The sequence below is a fragment of the Sardina pilchardus genome, chromosome 11 (assembly GCF_963854185.1).
Source record: "Sardina pilchardus chromosome 11, fSarPil1.1, whole genome shotgun sequence".
NCBI classification, from domain to species: Eukaryota; Metazoa; Chordata; class Actinopteri; order Clupeiformes; family Clupeidae; genus Sardina; species Sardina pilchardus.
Genome location: NC_085004.1, coordinates 13,546,473 through 13,571,320, shown reverse-complemented (window position 1 = coordinate 13,571,320; position 24,848 = coordinate 13,546,473). Strand labels below are relative to the sequence as shown.

Here is a 24,848-nt window from a genome sequence, read left to right as displayed (position 1 = left end):
GGAAATTAGGCTCCTACCGCATAATTTCCCCTACTCCTGTTTTTCAGAGAGAGGGTGCCCTTGTGAAGGTGCGTACACAGACGGCCTAGTTAATTCCCTCTAATGTTTAGTTTTGATTGCCACCTATGGACTTTTAATATGTGTACAGTAAACTGTCATTTAGAAGATACAATGTGAAATCATTGCAAACAGGCCGGATGTTGAAGTATTATTTCCTTGTGCAATATTGAAAGGTTGATCAATGGTGGTTCTGAATTAGCCTACAGACCTGTTCCCAAGACTAAAACGTCGCCCTCTCCCCTTTTCGTTTGGCAATTTCTCCTTGAAACCTTTAACTACATATCAGATGTATAAAGATCATAAGGCTGTCAGCAAAATTGATAGCTCAGACATTTTCAGCATAATTGCTCAAAAGTGGTGTAGCACATCCAACAAATTAAATTAAATCTTAAATATATGACAAAGCCTTATGCTTTTCAATCGTAGGCAAATGCAATTCTGTCACAACACAACAATAGACTCCACCTCACTCCAGTATTGTGTGAAACACCTGAAGTTATTGGTGAAATTAGAGGCCAACTTGAACGCTGTGCTGAAACTCGGTGTGGTTCTACTGCCATCGTGCGACCATCTGAAGAGTTGGCTACATAGGCTGCAGCCTACTAAAAAAAACACAACACAGAAATGTATAAGAGCAACATGTCTTAGTGTAAAATCGGACGGTTATTCTCATGTGTTTCAAGTTGTGGTTCATTAATCTAAGGACATTTGATGGTGAAGACATTTCATCATCTTACATTAGTGAAGCATCATCTCGTGGTCTCGATTCGAACAGTACACCATACCACATGGGGCGCTATACAAAATGTACGGTATTTGTCCATTATTGCTAACTGTGATGTAGCTAAATCGATGGTAGCTCATGTAAAGGGAGCTAAAAGAATTTTGCAGGTGTTCGTGTTTTGATTTTGAACGCCATGTCCTACAACTACGTTGTCACAGCGCAGAAACCAACGGCAGTAAATGCTTGCATTACTGGTGAGTGAATGTCCTGAACGGAATTGTGAATCTGATTGGCATCGGTGGTCCTGAAGCCTGTCATCTGTGTGCACAGCTCCCGCGCTTAACTCAAGTCGCTAAGGCCTAGCTAGCTGTTGTCATTGTAACGCATGAAACGTTGACTGTTCACTAGCAATGCCCCTAATCTGTGTCGTCTCTTCAATTTTGAATGTTTGTGTTCATCATTTTAAGACACTGATTTACGTTAAGCAACATTTGCATTTGGAAATAGCAGCCTTAACCTAAACGGTGTGGCAATAGCTGGCTTGACGATGTTAATAGCTTGCATAGCAAACTAGCTAGCTAGTTAAACATGCGATTATAGATTTGGCTCAACATCACTGACCCAGAAAGGTAGACTAATTAGCAAGGGAATTAAATACCTAGCATTGTCTGAATCTAGACACATCAATTTCACAAACACATGGTTATGATACCGTGTTGCGTGGTATTTAGCTAATGTTACATGTGTTAACCTCTTTGATTTGTTTTTAGTGTTATTCAACTATATGCTACCTAGCTGTTGGCTAAGTCGACAACATCTTGGTGTGCAATAGTTAGCCAATCTTACAGACGGGTAGCAGCAAGGCCAACTGCCTGAGCCCGCAGTGTGTTTACTAGGTTGGACAGGAAAATGAAAATTGCGCATGCCACTTAGCTAATTTATCCATGTTTGCGAGTTGCCAATTTGTTCCATTGTAGGTCCAACATTATCGGTTGGATAGCACATATTTGTACGGCGTAGTCTTGTGTTAATAATGATGTCAACAAACCCCTGACCATGCCCCTGACCCTCATAAGTCTACTTAACTAAAAAGTAGATACTGCTACATTTTGTTGATTTTTCAATCGCCTTTTCCTCTTTATCTGGAATGATTAAATACGGTTGTTTTGCATGTTTTTTACAGTTTATGGTTCTGTCATAGGCGTAACATAATTTGACAGAAGTAGGTCAGTCATTCTGTGTAATATGTCAAAACATTCTAGCACTGAAATGTTATGACAATGGTGTGGTGCTAATGTAATTATACCCGATAAATCAGGCCACTTCACCTCTGCGGAGGACCTGAACTTGCTGATCGCTAAGAACACACGATTGGAGATCTATGTCGTCACTGCAGAGGGGCTTCGGCCCGTCAAGGAAGTGGGCATGTATGGCAAGATTGCCGTTATGGAGCTCTTCAGGCCAAAGGTCAGTGCACCTTTATACTCACGATGTTGTTTGACAATCGTTCCTTTGGTTAGTCTGTGGTACTGCCTACTACCCCTCCACTTCCACTGAAGACTTGTATTGTATCTGCATGGGTGCTAGCCAGTGTGTTTGGTAATGGATTTTTGGTAATTGGATTCTTCTTTGTCCTTCAGGGTGAGAGCAAGGATCTCCTCTTCATTCTCACGGCCAAATACAACGCATGCATTCTGGAGTACAAACAGAATGGGGAGAGCATTGACATTATCACACGTGCTCATGGGAATGTTCAGGTACATTATAATAAGTCTAAGAATACATTTTGATGTCTCGATTAAGATGCAGAGTCCGGTTGTCAGCGGCATTATTTTTCACATTTCTAATTTGTATTTACATACTCTGTTGCTGAGCTCTTTGCCTTGATCCAAACAGACGGGACAAGGCCTTCGTTGAAAGTGTTGCATAGTTGTTCCTTCTTTGTTGGAAAAAGTCATTGAAATTGCATTTATGCAAAAATATGCAGAGTATGCATGCTTTGACATTGACGGGGTATTGCTGACGTCTTTGCCTGCCAGGACCGCATTGGTCGCCCCTCTGAGACGGGCATCATTGGCATAGTGGACCCGGAGTGCAGGATGATCGGGCTGCGGCTGTACGATGGCCTGTTCAAGGTCATCCCCCTGGACCGCGAGAACCGCGAGCTCAAAGCCTTCAACATCCGCCTGGAGGAGCTGCAGGTCATCGACGTGCACTTCCTGTACGGTTGCCAGGCACCAACCGTCTGCTTCATCTACCAGGTGTGTGGGCTGCTCTGAGAGGCAGAGGAGAGACAGATAGCAGTTACTGCATTATGTCTGTGGCTGTCTTCCTAATGTTTGGCTTTGTTGTTTATTGTGACATTAAGATGATGTATTGTGCTTCACAATTGGCTCTGAGTAATGTGCAGTCAGGTAGCCTTGTGAAGATTTTTTTTCGCTCAATCTCACTAAGACCCTTGCCCCCTACCAAAGACTTTCTTCACCATGTCAAACCGGTATTTCCTGGACAGCAAAAGAATCCCCAGCTGAAATGAGCTTAAAGCTTAAAAAAAAAACATGAATTGATTTGATGTCTGCATCGTTGATTGATGTCTACACCTTCCATTCTCTTACTGTTGGACAAGCCCACAGACAATAGCTCCTGATGCAATATTAGTAATCTTTCCCCACAGTCACATTCTTGAGTCCTATTAAGAGACAATGCACTGCAATGCAATGTTATCTGTAAGCAGCAGCTCTGCAGTCTAGAAAGAGCTATTTTCTGTGCTGCAGAGTACACAGTTAGTGTGCTGCTTGTTGTGCCTGTACACACACACAGTGCATATTCTAAATATTACTGTGTAATTGGAAGGGACTGGAGAGAGGTGGGCCCAGATTAAGATCCAATCCATTTGGATACAGATGGATACGGCTGTAAAATATGATGTTTGGATGTCTGGGTTCAGACATTTCCTAGAGGCTGCAAAATTACATTTATTCTATTTCTTGTCTTGCAAAATAAACCACCTCACCACCCACTACAGTTTATGAAATGAAACTCTGAAAACCATCCCTTTTCTCCATAGATTTTGAAAAACAACACCTTCACAGTGAGCTGAAAGTGTCAGAAAGTCACACATAGCCTATGCTTCCTCTTCCCTTTTGTCTTTTTTGACACGTAAGGTAGCCATGGGTCGGAAACAGTCTTCCTTCATATTCCATGTCTGTGCTTTTATGTGCTGCTGCAGGACCCACAGGGCCGACATGTGAAGACCTATGAAGTGTCTCTGAGGGAGAAGGAGTTCAACAAGGGGCCCTGGAAGCAAGAGAATGTGGAGGCAGAGGCCTCGATGGTTATACCAGGTACAGGGGCAGGCTGAATATGAGACCGGATGAATATAAATAGATAATATGAGTGAAAGGCAGAAAAAAGCCAAAATGAATAAAAGCATAAAGTTATATCTGTGTGAAGAATGTAGAGACAAGCAACTAGAGGGAAATGTGTTTGGTTTAATGTCTGACATGTTAAACTGCCTTTGTATGTTGAGTATCTTTGACCAAGCAATAATGTGTTGTTTATGTATTTTTGCTGTGCAGTACCTGAGCCATTTGGTGGTGCTATAATCATTGGTCAGGAGTCTATTACATACCACAATGGAGATAAATATTTGGCCATTGCTCCCCCCATCATCAAGGTTAGTATACTGTGTGTCTCATGCGGCAATGGTGCTGAATATTTACATCAGCATGCCAGAGACTTACAACAAAAAAAAAAAGATTTTGTTTAGTCAGATTCATATTTTACTGCTAAAACTGTAGCCTCTGGGCAGCCTCTTTATATATTGTTCTCATTGTAGCCATCACAGCTTTGAATGCATTAAAACTAAGTTATAGTGAAGTTATAAAACAATGTAGTCAAATGGTTCTTTATGTCCCTCATTTTTGTTCCCACAAAGTCCAATCATTAAGGTTATACATTAATGAGCATTTCCATGATCGATGTATGCGACAGAAAGGCTTTGGAAGTGGTCTGTGGTCTGTGTTCTGTGTTTTTATTTTTACTGACTGGGCCTTGATCTCCCCCACTGCCAGCAAAGCACCATCGTGTGTCACAACCGCGTGGACCCCAACGGCTCGCGCTACCTGCTGGGGGACATGGAGGGCCGCCTCTTCATGCTGCTCCTGGAGAAGGAGGAGCTGATGGACGGAGGCGTGGTGCTCAAGGACCTGCGCGTGGAACTACTTGGAGAGGTGTGTGTGTGTGTGTGTGTGTGTGGGTGTGTGTGGGTGTGTGTGGGTGTGTGTGGGTGTGTGTGGGTGTGTGTGGGTGTGTGTGTGTGTGTGTGTGTGTGTGTGTGTAAAAAAAGTGAAGCAGATACAAAATCCAAAAGGGCCGCAAGAAGTATGGCATTTGAATAATGCTGGTTTGGTCAGAATGTGTGACAAGGAAGGAGCTGTTTTTTAGTATGTTTTGTGAACTTTTTTTGTGAGATTGTGTGGGAGTTTGAAGTGGTGTTGAAGCGAGTTGAAGGGCAACAATTCACAAGAGGACCGTGTGCCTGTGTAGACCTGCTTGGGTGACTGACCTCCCAGGGCTGTTTTTTTTTTAATATATTTTATTTTTTATTGATGTTATTTCCTGTTCAACCTGCAGACCTCCATTGCTGAGTGTCTCACCTACCTTGACAATGGAGTCGTGTTCGTGGGCTCCAGACTTGGCGACTCCCAGTTGGTTAAGGTCAGTGCCACCACCCTGCAGTGCCGCTAATCTCACTCAAAGCTGTTGTGCTGCAAGCAGATGGTAACCAGATAGCACAACACAATACCTATTGTCTCTATTGTCTTAATTGTTGTTCCAGCTAAATGTGGACAGTAATGACCAGGGCTCCTATGTGGCGGTGATGGAGACCTTCACTAATCTGGGTCCTATTGTGGACATGTGTGTGGTGGACCTTGAGCGACAGGGACAAGGCCAGGTAAGTTGCAGAGAGAGGCGCGCTCACACTCCAAAAGATCTCTTTGCTTCTTCGGGAGCGAGTTAAAAGTATCCAATTCTAATGTGCAAAAGAACCGCACTCACTAGTTCATTCTTTTTCCTTTTTTTGTTTTTATTATTGCACCATGCCTAAACATGTTCTTTTTACTTTTTTTTTTAATTATTGCACCATGCCTAATCATGTTTAGGCATGGTGCAATAATTTAAAAAAGTAAGAAGAATGAACTAGTGAGTGCGGTTCTTTTGCACAAGGCCAGGTAAGCACAACGGTGTGCTCAGACCCAGCAAAGCCTCGGCCACTTCAGGGAAGCAGCCGCTCCGTTTATAGATGCAGTTTGTTAAACGGAGTATGTCAGAATTTCATCGGAACTTGTCTCAAGCAAGGCTTGGGAGAAGCGTTTCAGAAGTATTTTTTTCAATTGTAGACCCTCAAAAATTCAGTTGGCCGTTGGCAGCTTTTCAGTGTGTTGTAAGTGTGCGTGCGGAGCTGGCAGACCAGCCAGCTTGAGGGTGTGTAAGTACTTAACACTCGGCTCCTTTCTCAGCTTGTCACCTGCTCTGGCGCCTTCAAAGAGGGCTCTCTGAGGATCATCCGCAATGGCATTGGCATCCACGAGCACGCCAGCATCGACCTGCCAGGAATCAAAGGTGAGCCTTCAGTACCCTCAGGAGCGGCGCTGCCACTGCTGCCGCTCCTGCCACTGAGGGCCTCATTTTTTTTCCCTTTTTTCTTTCTTTTTTCTTTCTTTTCCTTCTTTTTTGTTTTGGTTGGCAAAGCTTTTACTCCCGTTTTGTTCCGAGACATGGCGTTTTTTTTTGTTCAGTCAGTAGACTTCCCTCCCATGAGAAATAAGCCAATAGAGTTGCTGTCTCAGCTCTGGCACCTGGTGTCCTAACAAGTCATCAGTTTCCCTCAGGGGAGAAGAGTAAAGAATAATAACCCCCTTCTGTCTTTTTTTCTAGTTGTCGCCTGTCTTCAACAGGATGCCCCCTCGCTAGACTAAATAGGTAGCCGCCGGTTGGCTAATGATCTCAGATCAGTGATCCTGAAGGAAGGACATCAGACAGCAGTAGCCATTTAATATTAAACCCCAGTCTAGGAACACAATCTAATCAGGCAGTGCACCAAAATACCACGAGGGCCTGATGAATTGCCCTGATTAAATTCCAGCCAGGGACTCCTTTTTTTATGTGTTGTGTAATGCACTCTGGCAGCTCTCTCACCCCCCCTCTTCCTCCCCCCTCCCCCCTCCCTCTCCCTCTCCGCAGGACTGTGGCCCCTGCGCTCCGAGGCTGGCAGAGAGACCGATGACATGCTGGTGCTCTCCTTCGTGGGTCAGACCAGGTGAGGGTCACTTCCGCATGCCTCTCACGGGCCTCTCACGGGCCTCTGTGTCCTAATTAGCAGGCTGGAGAGCGCTCCCTCGTTCCCCCTTGTGGGAAAACCTATTGTGTCATTGGCACCTGATGTCTGCAGTGAAAATGGGTCATTTGATGGTGATGGTATTCATGGTGTAAGTGCAGCTGTGGAAAGCTTTGGTTTCTCAGTTGGCCTGTAGCGGTGTCTGAGAGAGGAGAGGAGAGCCGATGGTTGTGTTGTTTTTATGGTTCAGTTGTGTCTGATTAAGGTGTCTGTCTCGTCCAATCAGAGTGCTGATGCTGAGTGGAGAGGAAGTAGAGGAGACGGAGCTGCCAGGATTCGTGGACAACCAGCAGACCTTCTTCTGTGGGAATGTGGCCCACCAGCAGCTCATACAGGTAAACACCCTCATATAGCACTCTTCTAGAACACCCATGCAGGTAAACACCTATAGCACTATTATAGAATACCCATGCAGGTAAACACCTATAGCACTATTATAAAACACCCATGCAGGTAAACACCTATTCGGTTTTGAATTAAGTGATGATGTAATAATCTTTCCGGGTCCAACGGCTTTCAAACTTGCATATTATTCTCCATAGACAGTAAAATAAACTATTATTTCGGCTCTTCTGACTAGCCTTTAAGAAAATTGTCATCTTATACGGACTTGTTACCTCAACCTAATCAAATCTATATTTTTCACGGAAGCCTGGACGTTACCCAGCCATTAATATATCATCTGGCTGCATAGCTACAGTGATTACTTTGGTAAAGTTTAGCGATTTTGTTTTAAAACCGCTAAAACGAAGGTGGTGATGACAAAGTTTACAAGTAGCAAAAACCGTCTGGCTGCGCTAATAAACATCTTTTCACAAAATAGCTGTTGGGTCCGTGACGTTGGACTTAAAAACCGAATAGCACTCTTATAGAATATCCATGCAGGTAAACACCTATAGCACCCTTATAGAACACCCATGCAGGTAAACACCTATAGCACCCTTATGGAACACCCATGCAGGTAAACACCAATAGCACTCTTATAAAACACAGATGCAGGTAAACACCCATAGCACTCTTGTATAACACCCAGACCGGTGAATAGCCATAGCACTCTAATAGAACACCCATGCAGGTGAATGCCCATACCCATATAGTGAACATTACTGGCAATGAACACAGGTTACAGGAACGCTGGTTATACTGTACACATGACTGGGTTCTCACGAGTCCTTGAAATCCTTGATAGTTTCTTTTTATTTCGACATTTTATAATGCATTTTTATTGAAGAATTCAAGGACTTTTAAAAGTGTTTTGGAGAATGGTCACAAATGGAGAGGGGTCATTGGCGGTACTTGAGAGAATGTATGTGTTTTTGTCAGGAAAGGCAAGAGATTGCATAATTTGCCCTCACTGTAACAAGGCACAATTGTGAAATGTTGAGGAGTGTTCATGCCTTCTAGCCTCTCTCTCTCTTTTTAATTGACTGCGAGTCGTGAGTTTCTGTAAAGCCGGATGGTACTCACAGTTCTCATTATGAAAATTCTTGTCATCTTAAGCTGTGGTGTTTTGGACCCTTGAATTCAGCCTTAGACGCCTTTTGAAAAAGTTGACGTTTAAAAAAGTTGTGGTTGTTTAAGAAGCAAGTTTAAGAATAGCATGGTGAAAAACGTATAATTTCCCAGGCTTTTGCGAAAACATAGGCTGTGATTGCCTGTGTCCAACACCAAGTCACAAGGTGACTGGGCTGAGTGCGTATGTAGACACGCAGTCAACAGGTTGTCTCCTAAATTAGCATCAGAATGACATGGTGCAAATGCAGCGTTTAAAAGTTGTGGCTTCAAATCTGCCGATACAGCATGTTCTGCTCGGAGCAGAGGTGGCCGACATCAGGCGGATACTCTCCAGTGTGAGGCGGCAATTAGGCTCATAGCCTGAATATGCCGTGTAAGCGGCTCATGGCCTGTTAATAATTAAAGACAACTTATTCTCAAGTCGACAGCTCAACATTTGTGGAATTTCAATGTAGCACATTAATACAATTTCTGTGGGTTAGAAGGATGTGGGAGTTGGCCTGCTATTCTGCTGAGATGTGCTATACTGTATAGCGGGTATAGACTCGTTTGTGGATATTCGAGAGAGCGGCAGAGAATGAGGTATAGATGGGTTCAGTGATTTGACCAAAGGGACTCTTGGAATGAATGGAGTGAATTGGTAATGAACTAGAAAAGCACTCTGAGAGTGCAGACCTCCGCCAAATCGAAAACATAATCACCTCCTGGATCCAGATGGTGATCCGGATCACTCCCATTTCAGACCTTTCCTGAACATTTCATCGAAATCCAAAAAACTCAAATCTTGCTAACAAACAGACAAACAAACATACAAACAAGCCCTGATGAAAACATAACCTCCTTGGCAGAGGTAATAATTATTGGGTCATATTTGTTTAATATCAGCTTTAATGCATTTGTATGAAAATGCATTGTCTTTTCTGCACCATTTGTGTGTGATCAGTTTGTCTTTTGTATATAATAAGTTTGATGAATACCATGGTATTCACTTTACTAAGCCAGAGCGAACAATACTAAACTTAGTGTAAACATAGATTTCAGTTTGAAACTCTCTAGGCCCAAAATGCTTATTTGAAATGGGGAGTTGTAAGCCGAACAGTTTGTTATTTGCCAACAATGTTTGAAATATTAATTTTCTGTTCTGATGAGATCTTTCAGAAAGTATATCTGTGGGACTGCATAATCATAGCCGAGTGTGATTCCTTCCCACTCTAGGGGGTAGGACTTTCTGCTACCCAGCTCTCTTATAAAGGCTCATTTGCCCACAACAAAAAGAAAAGTGTCAGCAAAAGTCTGCTCAGTATAAATATTTCATTCTCTTCCACATCAGACTTTAATGCATTTAAATATTTGAACTAAGAATCAGTTGGGGCCATTATAAAGCAACGTGGCTGTAATTCATCTCTCTCTCCACTCAACAGTTTTTTTTTTGTATGTCATATTGCTGAGCACACAAGTTCAGAAACATCTTGGACAGAGGACTATCCTAGCTGACAGTATTAAAAGTGTGTGGTTGCGGTGTGTGACCCTGTGCGTTTGACGGACGTGTTCCATGTCGTCTTGTCGTCTTTTACTCATGGACTCTGAATGTTTTGCACTCTGTAAAGCGCCATGTAAAGAGACTGTGTGTGTAATGTTTTGGCGCTCTGTAAGTGAAATTGATTTGGAGATGTTGTCGTCGGGCAGATTACGTCTGGCTCTGTGCGGCTGGTGACCCAGGACAGCAAGTCTCTGGTGAGCGAGTGGAAGGAGCCGCAGGGGCGCAACATCAGCGTGGCCGCCTGCAACTCCACACAGGTGGTGCTGGCCGTGGGCCGAGTGCTCTACTACCTGCAGATCCTCACCGGAGAGCTCAAGCAGATCAGGTACACACACACACACACACACACACACACACACACACACACACACACACACACACACACACACACACCTCACCAGGAGGCTCAGCTCAGAACACACACACACACACACACACGCCAAATGATAAATCATGCACATGATGGGACCGTGAAATCTTTTAATGAAGTATAAATGGATGGTGTGAGAGATATTTGTGTGCATATGGCACCTCTCAACATCAGTGCTATGAGTGACAGTTGGCTAGGCAGCAACACCAAGAATTCACACTTGTGGCACTTTTACCTCCCGTTGCTCTCTGCCCCAACGCTGAAATGAAGTGTCGCACTACACAGCAGACTTCAGCCTTGTCATGTGAATGCACAGCAGCTACATTTAGTTCTTCTCCTCTTCTCTTCTGAATGCAGTCATGTCCCAGTAGGTCTAATAATGGTGGCTTTTGAAGAGAGTTTCAAATGGAGGAATTGAAGTGATTTCTGTGAAGTGACCGTCCAGTGATGGGCACATACACTCTCATACCACACTGTGCCATTCCTCTCCCACACACCCACACACACACACGCGCGCGCTCTCATGGAATCACTCCGAGGAGGCGCCATGCTGAAATCACCTACGGGTACACACACACACACACACACACACACACACACACACACACACACACACACACACACACACACACACACACAGGTGCAGTCACACAGTATGCTACCGTAAGCAGCCGTAAGGTTCCCCCCCTGCTTTAACGAAATGATAAATGATCCTCTTCCTCTACCTCCTCCTCCTCCTCTTCTCCCATTGGCTGTGCAGCACCACGGAGATGGAGCACGAGGTGGCCTGCCTGGACATCACCCCTCTGGGGGAGAGCGGCGGCGAGTCGTCCCTGTGCGCCGTGGGGCTCTGGACGGACATCTCGGCCCGCGTGCTCAAGCTGCCCTGCTTCAGCCCGCTGCACAAGGAGATGCTGGGAGGAGGTGAGGCCCACGCCGAGGGGGCTCTGCAGCCGCCAGATGTGTGTGGGTGGGGGCAGGGCGAAGGGTGGGATCCCAAGCAGGTTAATTATGGGGTGACACCGTCAGGTGTGAGGTGGCAGAGCATCTGGCCTATGAAGGTATAATTGGGGCAAAAGTCACAAGCACATTTAACTGCAGATTTCGCATTCGCACACTAAAGTCACAAATGTGTAACCGTACATTTGAAGTTGTAGATATTTTTTTCATACCTTGTTAACACAAAATAGGGCTACGGGTTCACGAATCCGTTTTACAAGTTCACAAAACCGTTTTACAGATACACAAATTCTCACCTGTGCATCACAAGTTCCTGGCCTCATCCCCTCGAGACTTTTGCTCCATTTACACTGCAACGATTGGGGCAAAACACATTCGCACATCCGTGTTTCATAGTTTGAGAACATGCACAACATTCGTGCATTTGTAAACCCAAATGTGAACTAATGTAACAGAAGTTGTGCATCTGTGAAATATTTTCTCATTAATAAAAGTCTTACACGACTACAAGTGCATTGATACAAGTGCTTGAGTCTACATCTGCGAGTTTCCGTCGCTGTTTTCCGGGGACGAATACTTTTGCACCAATTATACCACCTGGCGATGTGCAAAACCGATTTGTACTCGTGCACACAGAGAGCATCGATCGAAAACAAAACAAGGCGGCCGGATCTGGATCTGGATAGCGCCCACACATCCCTGCTCATATAGCCTAACCTCCGCTTGTTTCCTCATCAATATAAAGGACAAGGACGCACAATTTGTAGATTTTCTTTTCACAGAGTGAGAAAACATATTTCGGAGTGATTATTTGCACCCGGGTGTAGCCTAGCCTAAATAGTGGAATGGAGGCATTTTCCTGTAGCCTAATGCGTGCAGAAACAGATGGGATGGCCTAGGCTACCTAAATCTAACAAGTTAGGATTTTTAAAAACAATCTTTTTGATGGAAACGTGGTGCTAAATTCCCATAAACTTGTTCAGTAAACGGGTAAAACCGTCCGTTTGTAAGCAAAATCAAGAATTACGAGTTTGTTTACTGTCACCTAGCAACCAGAAGATAGACAAATATTAGTAGTCCATTAAGTTTTATTAGAATTCGTGTAGGGTAGCGGGTAAATGCAGACAGTGAGGGACAGTGAGATTGGCAGCTCGAATCCCATCCAAAGATTTCCCACTTCTTTTTTTTTTTTTTGCATGCCAAAATAAAATATTGTGAAAGTATGTGCGAACGACTCTCTTTTCTTTGATGACGTTACCTCGCGGCAAATAAGAGTTTGTGCTTAATGAACCTGTCAAAATGGTCTAGTTTTATTTTAGTTATAGAAAGGCTATGGAGTAGAACGCTTCTAGTCAACTCCTCTACAGAAAACAACTCTTTCAACTATTTAGGCATGCAAAAAAAAAAGAAGTGGGCAAACTTTGGATAGGATTTGAACTGCCAATCTCAAAATACCGGTGCATGCATTTACCCGCTACCCTACACGAATTCTAGAGAAAGCTGATGGACTAGGCTACTAATATTTTTCTATCTTCTGGTTGCTAGGTGACGGTAAACAAACTCGTAATTCTTGATTTTGCTCACAAACGGACGGTTTTACCCGTTCACTGAACAAGTTTATGGGAATTTAGCACCACGTTTCCATCAAAAAGATTGTTTTTAAAAATCCTAACTTGTTAGATTTAGGTAGGCCATCCCATCTGTTTCTGCACGCATTATAGGCTACAGGTTTGGGTGCAAATAAGAAAATGCCTCCATATCACTATTTAGGCTACACCCGGGTGCAAATAATCACTCTGAAATATGTTTTGTCACTCTGTTAAAAGAAAATCTACAAATTGTGCGTCCTTGTCCTTTATATTGATGAGGAAACAAGCGGAGGTTAGGCTATATGAGCAGGGATGTGTGGGCGCAATCCAGATCCAGATCCGGCCGCCTTGTTTTGTTTTCGATCGATGCTCTCTGTGTGCACGAGTACAAATCGGTTTTGCACATCGCCAGGTGGTATAATTGGTGCAAAAGTATTCGTCCCCGGAAAACAGCGACGGAAACTCGCAGATGTAGACTCAAGCACTTGTATCAATGCACTTGTAGTCGTGTAAGACTTTTATTAATGAGAAAATATTTCACAGATGCACAACTTCTGTTACATTAGTTCACATTTGGGTTTACAAATGCACGAATGTTGTGCATGTTCTCAGACTATGAAACACGGATGTGCGAATGTGTTTTGCCCCAATCGTTGCAGTGTAAATGGAGCAAAAGTCTCGAGGGGATGAGGCCAGGAACTTGTGATGCACAGGTGAGAATTTGTGTATCTGTAAAACGGTTTTGTGAACTTGTAAAACGGATTCGTGAACCCGTAGCCCTATTTTGTGTTAACAAGGTATGAAAAAAATATCTACAACTTCAAATGTACGGTTACACATTTGTGACTTTAGTGTGCGAATGCGAAATCTGCAGTTAAATGTGCTCGTGACTTTTGCCCCAATTATACCTTCATACTGGCCTGGTGGGAGAAATAACTTGCATCTCTCTGTCTCTCTCTATCTCTCTCTCATTCAAATTCAATTCAAATTCAAAGGGTGCTTTATTAGCATGACTGTTCGATACAGTGTTGCCAAAGCGTGTTACAAATGACACCAATATCATAAAGGAAATAAAACAGTAATACATTATACTATGTATAAACATTTAAGCACAAAATAAACAGTAGTGGAAATAATAACTGTGTGTGTGTGCGTCTCTCTCTCTGTCTTCCTCTCTCTCTCTCTTGCTTTCCCTCTCTCCCTTCTCAGAGATCATCCCTCGCTCCATCCTGATGACGACGTTTGAGGGGAGTCACTATCTTCTGTGTGCCCTTGGAGACGGAGCCCTCTTTTACTTTGGCCTGGATCTACAATCCGGTCAGTGAATTGCTCTTGAAATCAAAAAGAAAATCATTTTAGTAATTTTATTTTATTTTTTTCAATGGTAATTTAATGGTTGCTTTTAGCATTCATTTTGCACACATGAAGTAAAAACCATAAGCAAAAGAGAATTTGATCATAGAGGGAAGATATTGTAGAGAGATAGGAAGAGGATATGGAATAACAAAGAAATATGCGACATACGGCAATCAGCACCTTTCAGAACGTACATTAATTGCACTAAAATTACATGCATACATACATACATACATCTGTTCCTGCTGTGTACTTGCGTGTGTGTGTGTGTGTGAGTGATTCCAACTGCGTTGTGTGTTCCCCGGGCCTGTGCAGGCGCTCTGAGCGAGCGCAAGAAGGTGACCTTGGGCACGCAGCCCACGGTGCTGCGCACGTTCCGCTCGCTCTCCACCTCCAACGTGTTCGCCTGCTCCGACCGGCCCACCGTCATCTACTCCAGCAACCACAAGCTGGTCTTCTCCAACGTCAACCTCAAGGAGGTCAACTACATGTGCCCCCTCAACTCCGAAGGCTACCCCGACAGGTGCGCTCATCTGTGTGTGTGTGCATTGTTCTGTGTGTATGTGTATGTGCATGTACGCACGTGTGTGTGTGTGTGTGTGCGCGCGGATTGTTCTGTGTGTATGTGCATGTACGCACAGTGTGTGTGTGTGTGTGTGTGTGTGTGTGTGTGTGTGTCTGTGTGTGTGGGCGGACTGCAGGCTGATGGTGATTGTCAGAGGACTACCAGTGGCAAGTTTGTGTTGGCCTCGGTGTATGCTACCATCTGGCCTGATCCATGTGTGGTTTCTGTTCTGAGCGTGTTAAGAAAACTTTTGTTCTCTCTGTCTGTTTGTCTCTCTCGTTCTCTCCCTCCCTCCCTCCCTCTCTCTCTCTCTCGTTCTCTCCCTCTCCCCCTCTCCCTCCCTCCCTCCCTCTCTCTCTCTCTCGTTCTCGGTCTCCCCCCACGGCAGCCTGGCGCTGGCCAACAACAGCACTCTCACCATCGGCACCATCGACGAGATCCAGAAGTTGCACATCCGCACCGTGCCCCTCTATGAGTCACCAAGGTGGGTGTGTGCGTGGGCGACGCTTCATCCGTCACCGACTCGTCAATTCACTTGACAGGATCACTTTGAATCCGATAACAATGCAATCCGCTGTGACTAGGAATAATGGTCCCTTTGTATTGAGTTTGTCCTCTGCCTTTTGTTCTATTGCATTAGTAGAGGAATACAAATGGGCTCCTACCTAAAGAGTATTGTGCTTGGCTATAGGCGGAGGGCAGGAGTAGAGTTTGGCTCTTTGTTTGGGGAAGCTAGGCGAAAAGGTCAGATTGTAATTTGACTTTGTAGTCAGGAAGTGAGGCTGGGGACACAGGTTGTTGATGGTAGTTTTGTGATTATTTGGTGTTTGTCAAACCAGTTGATTTGCTGTGAGAACTGAAGTCTGCATGTACCATGTTGTATTTTTGCATATTGTATCGTTCCTGCAATATAGCTGATGCCATACCACAGTACTACTGACAGTTTATTTGAATGATATTTTTGCACAGCTTTGTGTGCAACATAGGACAGTATGATGGATTCACTGTTTTGATATTACAAATTATTATTATATGGCTCTTCACAATGCTAGTAGAACGCTGTATTCATGTAATTACCACTGAAGCATATTATTACCGCTGTCAATGGCAATGGGTTTTGTTCATATCACTTCAGTCACTTCTTGCAATGGAACTTCATTCAAAAGTGAAAGCAGACGGCTGTTCTAAAGAATGTTTGAGTCAAGTTCAGTGTGTGTTGTGAATTATTTGTTTCTGATAATAATGTATGGAACACCAGTCATTATCGGGAAAATAAGTCCAGACAGGGAGAAGTGAGAGCCCACCACTGGCGCATCAGAGTCCAGACTTATTTTCCCAATAATGACCGCCATTCCGTATATTATTACTTACATATCGATTCTTTCACATTAAGAATCTTCCCCCATGTCTTTCATGGTGGTCTTACCATATAAGAATTCTACATTTTACTAGGACTGTTTGATTTCCCCATTATGATTTAAGTGCAAACCTTGCTCTTATTAAACAAAAATCCCGCAAGGGATTAATATTAAGAAACATTGTTGAACTTTTGCTATTTGGCTTTTCTTGTAGACCTCTTGTAAACAAACAAAAAAAACAATCCCTTTGGGATACCCTGGTTAAATTGAGAAATCGGTTTTACGATTTCACGTTTTTAACATTGTCCTAAATACATAAACGCGATTTAAAATCAATTAATAGAACAGGCCTACATTTCACCATTGCTGCTGATGATATTGAAATATGAGATTTTAGCCAGATCACCCATCCCTAGTTAGAAGTGGTAAGGAGTCGGACTGACGTGGATGCTGCCATGCACTGTTAATATAATGTAATATGATCTGATCTGATCTAATATAACATAATGAGAATATTAACATAATGCTCTGCGTGTATCCCACACCCTCTCAGGAGGATCTGCTACCAGGAGGTGTCCCAGTGCTTCGGGGTTCTGTCCAGCAGGGTGGAGATGCAGGATGCCAGCGGCGCCACCAACCCAGTCCGCCCCAGCGCCAGCACTCAGGTGGGCACCCAGCGCCGCCTTATTTGTCCTCCTCCGACATCGTGTAGCACAGAGGTGTAGTAGGCCTGAGGCCCTGTAAATAGCTCTGAGGCCATGCAAATTATTCATTTGTGTAGTTGTTGTTCATTAGTTTGTAAGTATTAAATAAGTAATATTAAGATGAAAAATGTAAGTGACTTGAAATGCTTCATTTACACTCTGTGTGTGTGTGTGTGTGTGTGTGTTTCTCTACCCGTAGGCTCTTTCCAGCAGTGTAAGCTCCAGTAAGCTCTTTCCAAGCAGCACTTCACCACATGAGACCTCCTTTGGGGACGAGGTGGAAGTCCACAGTCTGCTTGTAGTGGACCAGCACACCTTTGAAGGTAGGCACACACTCAAACACACTCACACACACACTCACTCACTAACTCTGAGAGAGCAAGAGAGAAATTGCATGAATATTTAATGTACCCTGGCAGCAAGTGTGTGTGTCTGTGTGTGTGTCTGTGTGTGTGTCTGTGTGTGTGTCTGTGTGTGTGTCTGTGTGTGTGTCTGTGTGTGTGTCTGTGTGTGTCTGTGTGTGTCTGTGTGTGTCTGTGTGTGTCTGTGTGTGTCTGTGTGTGTCTGTGTGTGTCTGTGTGTGTGTGTGTGCGCGCCGCTGCTGTGATTTTACTCTGGTGTGACTGACCGTGACTGACCGCCTCTCTCCACGCCAGTGCTGCATGCCCACCAGCTGCTGCAGAACGAGTACGCCCTCAGCATGGTGTCGTGCAAGCTGGGCCGCGACCCGGCCGTCTACTTCGTGGTGGGCACCGCCATGGTCTACCCCGAGGAGGCCGAGCCCAAGCAGGGGCGCATCATCGTCTTCCACTACACCGACGGTAAGCGGCACCCCTCCGCTATTGCTTTTAGAACGTAGAACCGACGGCACCCCCCCGCGTGCCGTTAATTACCCGTAAGGTTCCTGTTGTCACCGAAGCGTAGCGCGGGCGAGGTAGGCGGGCGGGTGGACGGCCGCCCGTCGTCGTAGAGATGCCATCTGTGTACGTGACCACAAGCTTGCCACAAGCTGGTCTTCAAATTCTCTCTAACTGTCGCGTGTGTGTGTGTGTGTGTGTGTGTGTGTGTGTGTGTGTGTGTGTGTGTGTGTGTGTGTGTGTGTGTGTGTGTGTGTGTGTGTGTGTGTGTGTGTGTGTGTGTGTGTGTGTGTGTGTGTGTGTGTGTGTGTGTGTGTGTGTGTGTGTGTGTGTGTGTGTGTCCGTTCATCTGTGCTGCGTGTTCCGGTGCGAAGGCAAACTCCAGACGGTGGCTGAGAAGGAGGTGAAGGGAGCGGTGTACTCCATGGTGGAATTCAACGGCAAACTGCTCGCCAGCATCAACAGCACCGTGAGTGGAACTCCAATCTCTCTCTCTGTTTCTCTGCGTGCGTGTGTGTGTGTGTGTGTTAAGAGGTAGAGGGAGAGATTTGCGGGGAGGTGGGGTGGTGTGTTCTAATGAGCTTGTCCACCACGCTTTTGTCATCAACAAATGGCTGGGCGTAGCGCCTGATGTATTACAGCCAGTGAGTAGGAATAACACACTGACTTGATGAAGAGTGTCACCATCTGCTGTTCTCCAGACTCGTTAGCTTTGCTTGTCTCATGGGTTTTTCTTATACACACACACACACACACACACACACACACACACACACTCTCTCTTCTCTTTTCAGGTCCGTCTGTACGAGTGGACCGCTGAGAAAGAGTTGAGGACGGAGTGCAACCATTACAACAACATCATGGCTCTGTACCTGAAGACCAAAGGAGACTTCATCCTGGTGGGAGATCTCATGAGATCAGTGCTGCTGCTGGCCTACAAGCCCATGGAGGGCAACTTTGAGGAGGTGAGGAGAGCTGGGGCAGCAAGGAGGGCAACTTTGAGGAGGTGGGGGATGGGCTGGGTCAGGAATGAGGGCAACTTTGAGGAGGAAGGCGGGGCTGGGTCAGGAATGAGGGCAACTTTGAGTAGGTGAGGGAAGCTGGGCCTTGGAGGAGGGCAAATTGAGGAGGCGGCAGGAAGGAGAATTTTCCGGCTCCAGACAATCGTGTGTGCCGTGTCTGTATCCTGTATCCGTAGGTGCCACTCTTCAGGATGATAGAGAGAAAAATGCCCCGTCACTCTCACTTCCCGTGTTTCAATATATTTTGGTCTGTGCTTCCTTTGTGCCTGCCACACTTCCCACTACAGTTCTGTGGCAAATCATGGGCCCTGATTATATTGGGTTACATTATACTTCATGTATAAATAGATTCTTACCACATAGCCCCTTAGCTGTTATAAAATCACTGGAATGGACGGCCTCTCAAGGCCTCTCAGGGGTTATTGCTTCATTTTAGGATGCCATCTTGGGCTTTGGAAAACGCATTGACATTTTTTTCCACAATTTTCTGACATTTCACAGACTAAACAACTCATTGATTAATCAAGAAAACAATTGACCGAGGCAACCATCTTTGATAATAATATTAAATTGCAGCTCTCTCCGTCACGTCATTAGCATATCAGCTGCCTGAAGGAGATGTGAAGGGACTGACGGGGAATGTAATGGTCTTAAGATTACATTTTAGCTGCCCATGTGGAGCCCTTGAGGGGTTTGGATATTGATTGGGGACATTCGAGCCACTCATCAGCAGAGAGATGGGATCACGTAGGAACAAATAAATGTATCTGAAGAAGGTGTGACGTCTTTGTTTACGGGAACTCTCGTTGAAATGTGCGTTTGTCTTTTCTCTTTGAAGATTGCACGGGATTTCAACCCCAACTGGATGAGTGCCGTTGAGATCCTCGACGATGACAACTTCTTGGGGGCAGAGAACGCCTTTAACCTCTTTGTTTGCCAGAAAGACAGGTGCGTTTAGCGTTTGATCACTTGCCTTTGTGTGACCCCCTACTGAATTATTGCAACTTCGTTACACTATGACAGAGACTCATGTGAGCTGTGTTATCTGTTTTCTCTCTCTCTCTCCCTATTTCTCTCTTTCTTTCTTTCTTTCTTTCTTTCATTCTTTCTTTCTGTTTTTTCTTTTTATTTCTTTTTTCTCTTTTTATTTTTATTTTTCTCCCTCTCTTTCTATCTGTCTCTTTTTCTCGCTGTCTCTTTCTCTATTTTTATTTCTCTCTCTCGTGCTCTCTCTCTCTCTCTCTCTCTCTGCTCCATCTCTCCGCAGTGCTGCCACCACAGACGAGGAGCGGCAGCACCTCCAGGAGGTGGGCGTGTTCCACCTCGGCGAGTTCGTCAACGTCTTCTCCCACGGCTCCCTGGTGCTGCAGAACCTGGGCGAGAGCTCCACGCCCACGCAAGGCTCCGTGCTCTTTGGCACCGTCAACGGCATGATCGGTGAGGCTCCGCGGGCGGCCGTGTTTCCCCTAGTGGCCCTTCTCAGGCAGACATCTTGGGCTTTTTATTTATTTATTTTTTTATTTTTTTAAGTCTTTGGACATGTAGAGGGCAAAAGCAATTTGTTTGCTGTAATCTACCTGCAGTGTGGCGGGCACCTCATCCGTGTGTGTGTGTGTGTGTGTGTGTGTGTGTGTGTGTGTGTGTGTGTGTGTGTGTGTGTGTGTGTGTGTGTGTTTCAGGGCTGGTGACATCTCTGTCTGAGGGCTGGTACAGCCTGCTGTTAGATCTGCAGAACAGACTCAACAAGGTCATCAAGAGCGTGGGCAAGATTGAGCACAGCTTATATCCTTTCCATTAATCTGAAAACAACCTGCGGTGGTCGAGCGCCTATCTCTTGTTTTTTTTCACCTCTTCTCTGTTAAGATGTCCTTGGGCTGTCTCTGTGTGTTCCTCTGTCTAGATGTCCTCTGTCCATCTTTGGGTGTTCCTCTGTCTAGATGTCCTCTGTCCATCTTTGGGTGTTCCTCTGTCCAGATGCCCGCAGTTTGTCTTTGTGTGTTCCCCTTTCTAGATGTCCTCTGTCTGTCTTGGTGTGTTCCTCAGTAGAGATGTTCTCCAGTGTGAGAGGGAGAGAAACAGCGGTGCAACTCCGAGGTCTTCTCTGATGAAGATGAAGATGTTTGTATATCGAAACGTTAATAGTCAACGGCAATTATGTTTTGTGCCATCTAAGTAAAGAGAAAGTAAAGAAGACATCTGAGTTGCACCGGTGTCCCTCTCCCTCTCTCACATGATCTGTCCTGGCCTGGTTGCACCGGATCGCCGTTAAACTGCGGAAGCGCGGAGTGTGTGTACGTCCAAAACCTTCCTTTGTCTCGAGATGTTCTCTGTTTGTCTGTGTGTACGTCTAGAACCTTCCTTTGTCTCGAGATGTTCTCCATTTGTCTGTGTGTACGTCTAGAACCTTCCTTTGTCTCGAGATGTTCTCTGTTTGTCTGTGTGTACGTCTGGAACCTTCCTTTGTCTCAATGTTCTCCGTTTGTCTGTGTGTACGTCCAGAACCTTCCTTTGTCTGGAGATGTTCTCCGCTTGTCTGTGTGTACGTCCAGAACCTTCATTTGTCTGGAGATGTTCTCCGCTTGTCTGTGCGTGCGTCTACGAGTGTTTCCCTTAACGCCGTGCACTTGGAGGTCTTTCCACACGGAGCGCAAGACAGAGCAGGCCACAGGCTTCATCGACGGCGACCTGATCGAGAGCTTCCTGGACCTGGGCCGAGCCAAGATGCAGGAGGTGGTCAGCGGATTACAGGTGAGGTCCCAGAGCTCCCCCGGTGGGCGGTGTGGGTAGAGCGCCCCGGCCCGAGTTTTAAAATGACCCTCGGTTTGTCTGCGGCACTGATGTCCTCAGTGTCATCTTGCAGATTGGCTGTTGATGTTTGTGTGTTCTGCTTGCCCTTGTGTTCTCTAAGTGGAGCATTTTATTCATACTTGTTCCAGTTAAATCTAATATGGGCCAACCAAGATGCAATCGAGAGGACAAAATATTGCTCTGGTTTAGTCTAAACCATGCACACAATCTAAAATAAATTTGCTTAATAAGATCTGTGTATATCAAATATGCCTCCATGGATGGTAATTGGAATCACATCTACTTCCAACAGCTTGAATTTACATCTGACAGTTTCTGGGCATTTATGTCTGGCTGTTGCAAGCTTGAATTAGTTGCTTCAGATTAAATGTGCCTGCCAAATGGGCTCTTGTAATTGTGATCTCTCTCTCTCTGTGTCTCTCTCTCTGTCTCTCTGTCTCTCTCTCTCTCTCTCTCTATCTATCTATCTCTATCTATCTATCTATCTCTCTCTGTCTCCCTCTCTCTCTCTCTCTCTCTCCCTCCCCCTCTCCCTCTCTCTCTCTCCCTCTCTCTCTCTCGTGGTGTCCTCCTCTAGATTGACGACGGGAGTGGGATGAAACGCGAGGCCACAGTGGATGAGGTCATTAAGATTGTGGAAGAGCTCACTCGCATCCATTAGTGCTGCTCCCCCATAGCTCTGTACATGTATATAAATAAAAACCACCGTGTGTGTGTGTGTGTGTGTGTGTGTGTGTGTGTGTGTGTGTGTGTGTGTGTGCGCGCGTGCTTATGTGCGTGTTTGTTTGTTTGTGTGTGTGTGCGCGTATGTGTTTCTGTGTGTGCGTGTGTGTGCATGTGTGTCCCCACTCCATTGTTGAGATGAACCTCCTCGAAGCTTTCCTGTAACACATTCATGCAGGACCTCGTGCACGTACACAGGTACGTGTGTGAGCACACACACACTCACACACACACATGCATACTTACACACACACACATGCATACATACACACACACACATGCATACATACACACATGCTCTCTCAAAAATAAAAAGGAAAACCTAGACCCCGGGTGGGTTGTACGCTCCAGTAGGACACTGACTGGGAGAAGAGTGTGAACTGCACCACTGAGTGGACCAGACTCTGGCTTCAGACCGGACGTCAGGACGGTGGAGAAAAAAGATTCGCCGCGGTGGCTCTGAGCTTTAATGGGGCCTGATCATCCGTCAGATGGCCTTGGGGGGAAAGTGCATTGTGGGAAATAGGTGAGCATCACAGGAGCGTTCTTCGAGTGGTGCAGAACGGAAAGGGCGTTGAGATAAATTTTTAGTGTTTTTTTTTTTTCCCTCAGTCTGTTTTGTTTTTTTTGTCTGTGATATTTCTTTTAATAAAATTTGCATCAGTATTTCCTCTAAAGAGTGTCGTTTTAATTCATTCCACCGTGTTACTGACTTGTAAGAGATAATTTGCGCTTTGTACTCTTATCGCAGATCTCAAGTGAAGACGATTTCCAAAAGTTTGGGTAATTGCAGAGGGAGTGATGTGTCGCTCAGATAAGCATTTTGATCGGGAGCTGCCCGTGGGGGGAAAGAGGGGACCCAAGCACTGCTTCACGCTAGTTAAGCAGCCCCTACAGCCAGCATAATGTGCCTACCGGCAGACATGAACTGCACCACCTAGGGTGTTTTGGCAGCACTTGGGAGCCTGTGCCACTATCTCCTTTCTATTCTTTTTTATTTTATTTTATTTAAGCACAAGCTATTGACTTGAATTGCACACTCCGAAGTGTGTGTAAAATTGCCTACTATTGTGGAGCAATTAAACAGAAATTAGTTACCTCAGCATTCCTTTAGGAAGGCCCCTGGATACACACACACACACACACACACTCGGCGGGGGGTAATTGGGGACATAAGAACCAGTTTTGCCCTCGCAGGAAAGAGATGAGTTAGACCAAAGCTCTTGCTACTTAAAAACCTCCTGCTGCAGCTTTGCATCCACTCTAATCCCGCGCTTCATAGAAGGATTCATAGAGGGAAGCTTCATTAAAGCGATTTAGCTTAATATGCCCTGCAGTGTTGATTGACAACATTCAGTTGTCATGAAGGTCAGAGTGGCTCTTATTAATGGATTCACACTGCTCTGTTGCCCCTACATAGCCTACTCAAGGGATTCTCATAGTAGTTAGGCTGACAATAAACCCTGAAGATTTAAATATCCATCTTGGTTAGGAAAAACACAAAGCCCACAGAATGAAGGGGTTCTTCACAGACCGACTCGCGCAAACTATTATTTATTTCTAATTCCAATTACCCATGGTTTAAAATTACGGGATTTTGTATTGTCTAATGAGTGCTCCATATGACGATGTTTTTTTCCCACCACTAGATGGCAATAGTATGGTGGCAATTCAGTTATTTAGCCTATTTATTTATTTATTCAGTAAGTTCTTTTAAGAGGCTTTGTCAATGCAAAGACCTCTACTACTCATCTCATAATAATAATGATAACAATAATAATACATAGGTTTTATATAGCGCTTTTCAGGGTACCCAAAGACGCTTTACAAAGACAAAGAACAAGAAGGATACAAAAGGACAATACAGTACATGTATACAATACAATATCTATACAAACAAATACGCAAAAAGACATGACAAGACATGATGGCATGTTTATGGCATAGGCTACTGTCCTGTGTGTGGTTATGAACATGCATGCTTTAAAGTAATGTAAGTTCCCCTTGTGATGCTGGAGTGCCCCCAGTAACTCAAGTAATTAGATCTACATGGGTAATTGCCATTGGAGCATTGGAAGAGCCAAATGTAAGAACTCACTGTAATTGTCTTTTCTGTAATAACTTGCTAATCCTAGACCTAATGGATGAGATTTCGCTTGTTATTTGGAAAATAATGAAATAATAGTGTAATCTTCTTTACTTCGTTATAGTGTTAAATTATAATTCAGATTAAATCATGAATCACGGTTTGTGTGAACGTTATGCTTGAACGCCCCCAAGAGTACTGAAATAACTTA

The 24,848-nt window shown here is 44.8% G+C and overlaps 1 protein-coding gene across 2 annotated transcripts; it reads left to right on the top strand.

The window, feature by feature from the left end:
- Nucleotides 1–899: 899 nt before the first annotated feature.
- ddb1 (damage-specific DNA binding protein 1) lies at nt 900–23,228 on the top strand. Of its 2 annotated transcripts, XR_009940566.1 has the most exons (28): nt 900–1,038; nt 2,103–2,251; nt 2,425–2,541; nt 2,824–3,045; nt 4,014–4,128; nt 4,363–4,460; nt 4,858–5,016; nt 5,420–5,503; nt 5,625–5,741; nt 6,307–6,409; nt 7,031–7,106; nt 7,411–7,519; nt 10,386–10,564; nt 11,370–11,533; nt 14,368–14,475; nt 14,830–15,037; nt 15,468–15,563; nt 16,991–17,102; nt 17,341–17,464; nt 17,798–17,962; nt 18,373–18,467; nt 18,793–18,963; nt 19,859–19,968; nt 20,288–20,457; nt 20,700–20,802; nt 21,645–21,768; nt 22,406–22,552; nt 22,589–23,228. XR_009940566.1 is itself a non-coding variant. In XM_062548880.1 (27 exons), exons 1-27 carry the CDS (start codon nt 978–980, stop codon nt 22,487–22,489), a joined length of 3,423 nt encoding a protein of 1,140 aa, XP_062404864.1. In that variant the 5' UTR covers nt 900–977; the 3' UTR covers nt 22,490–23,228. The 2 variants fall into 2 exon arrangements, 1 of the variants encoding a protein (XP_062404864.1); XM_062548880.1 differs by having other exon boundaries at nt 22,406–23,228.
- Nucleotides 23,229–24,848: the final 1,620 nt, after the last annotated feature.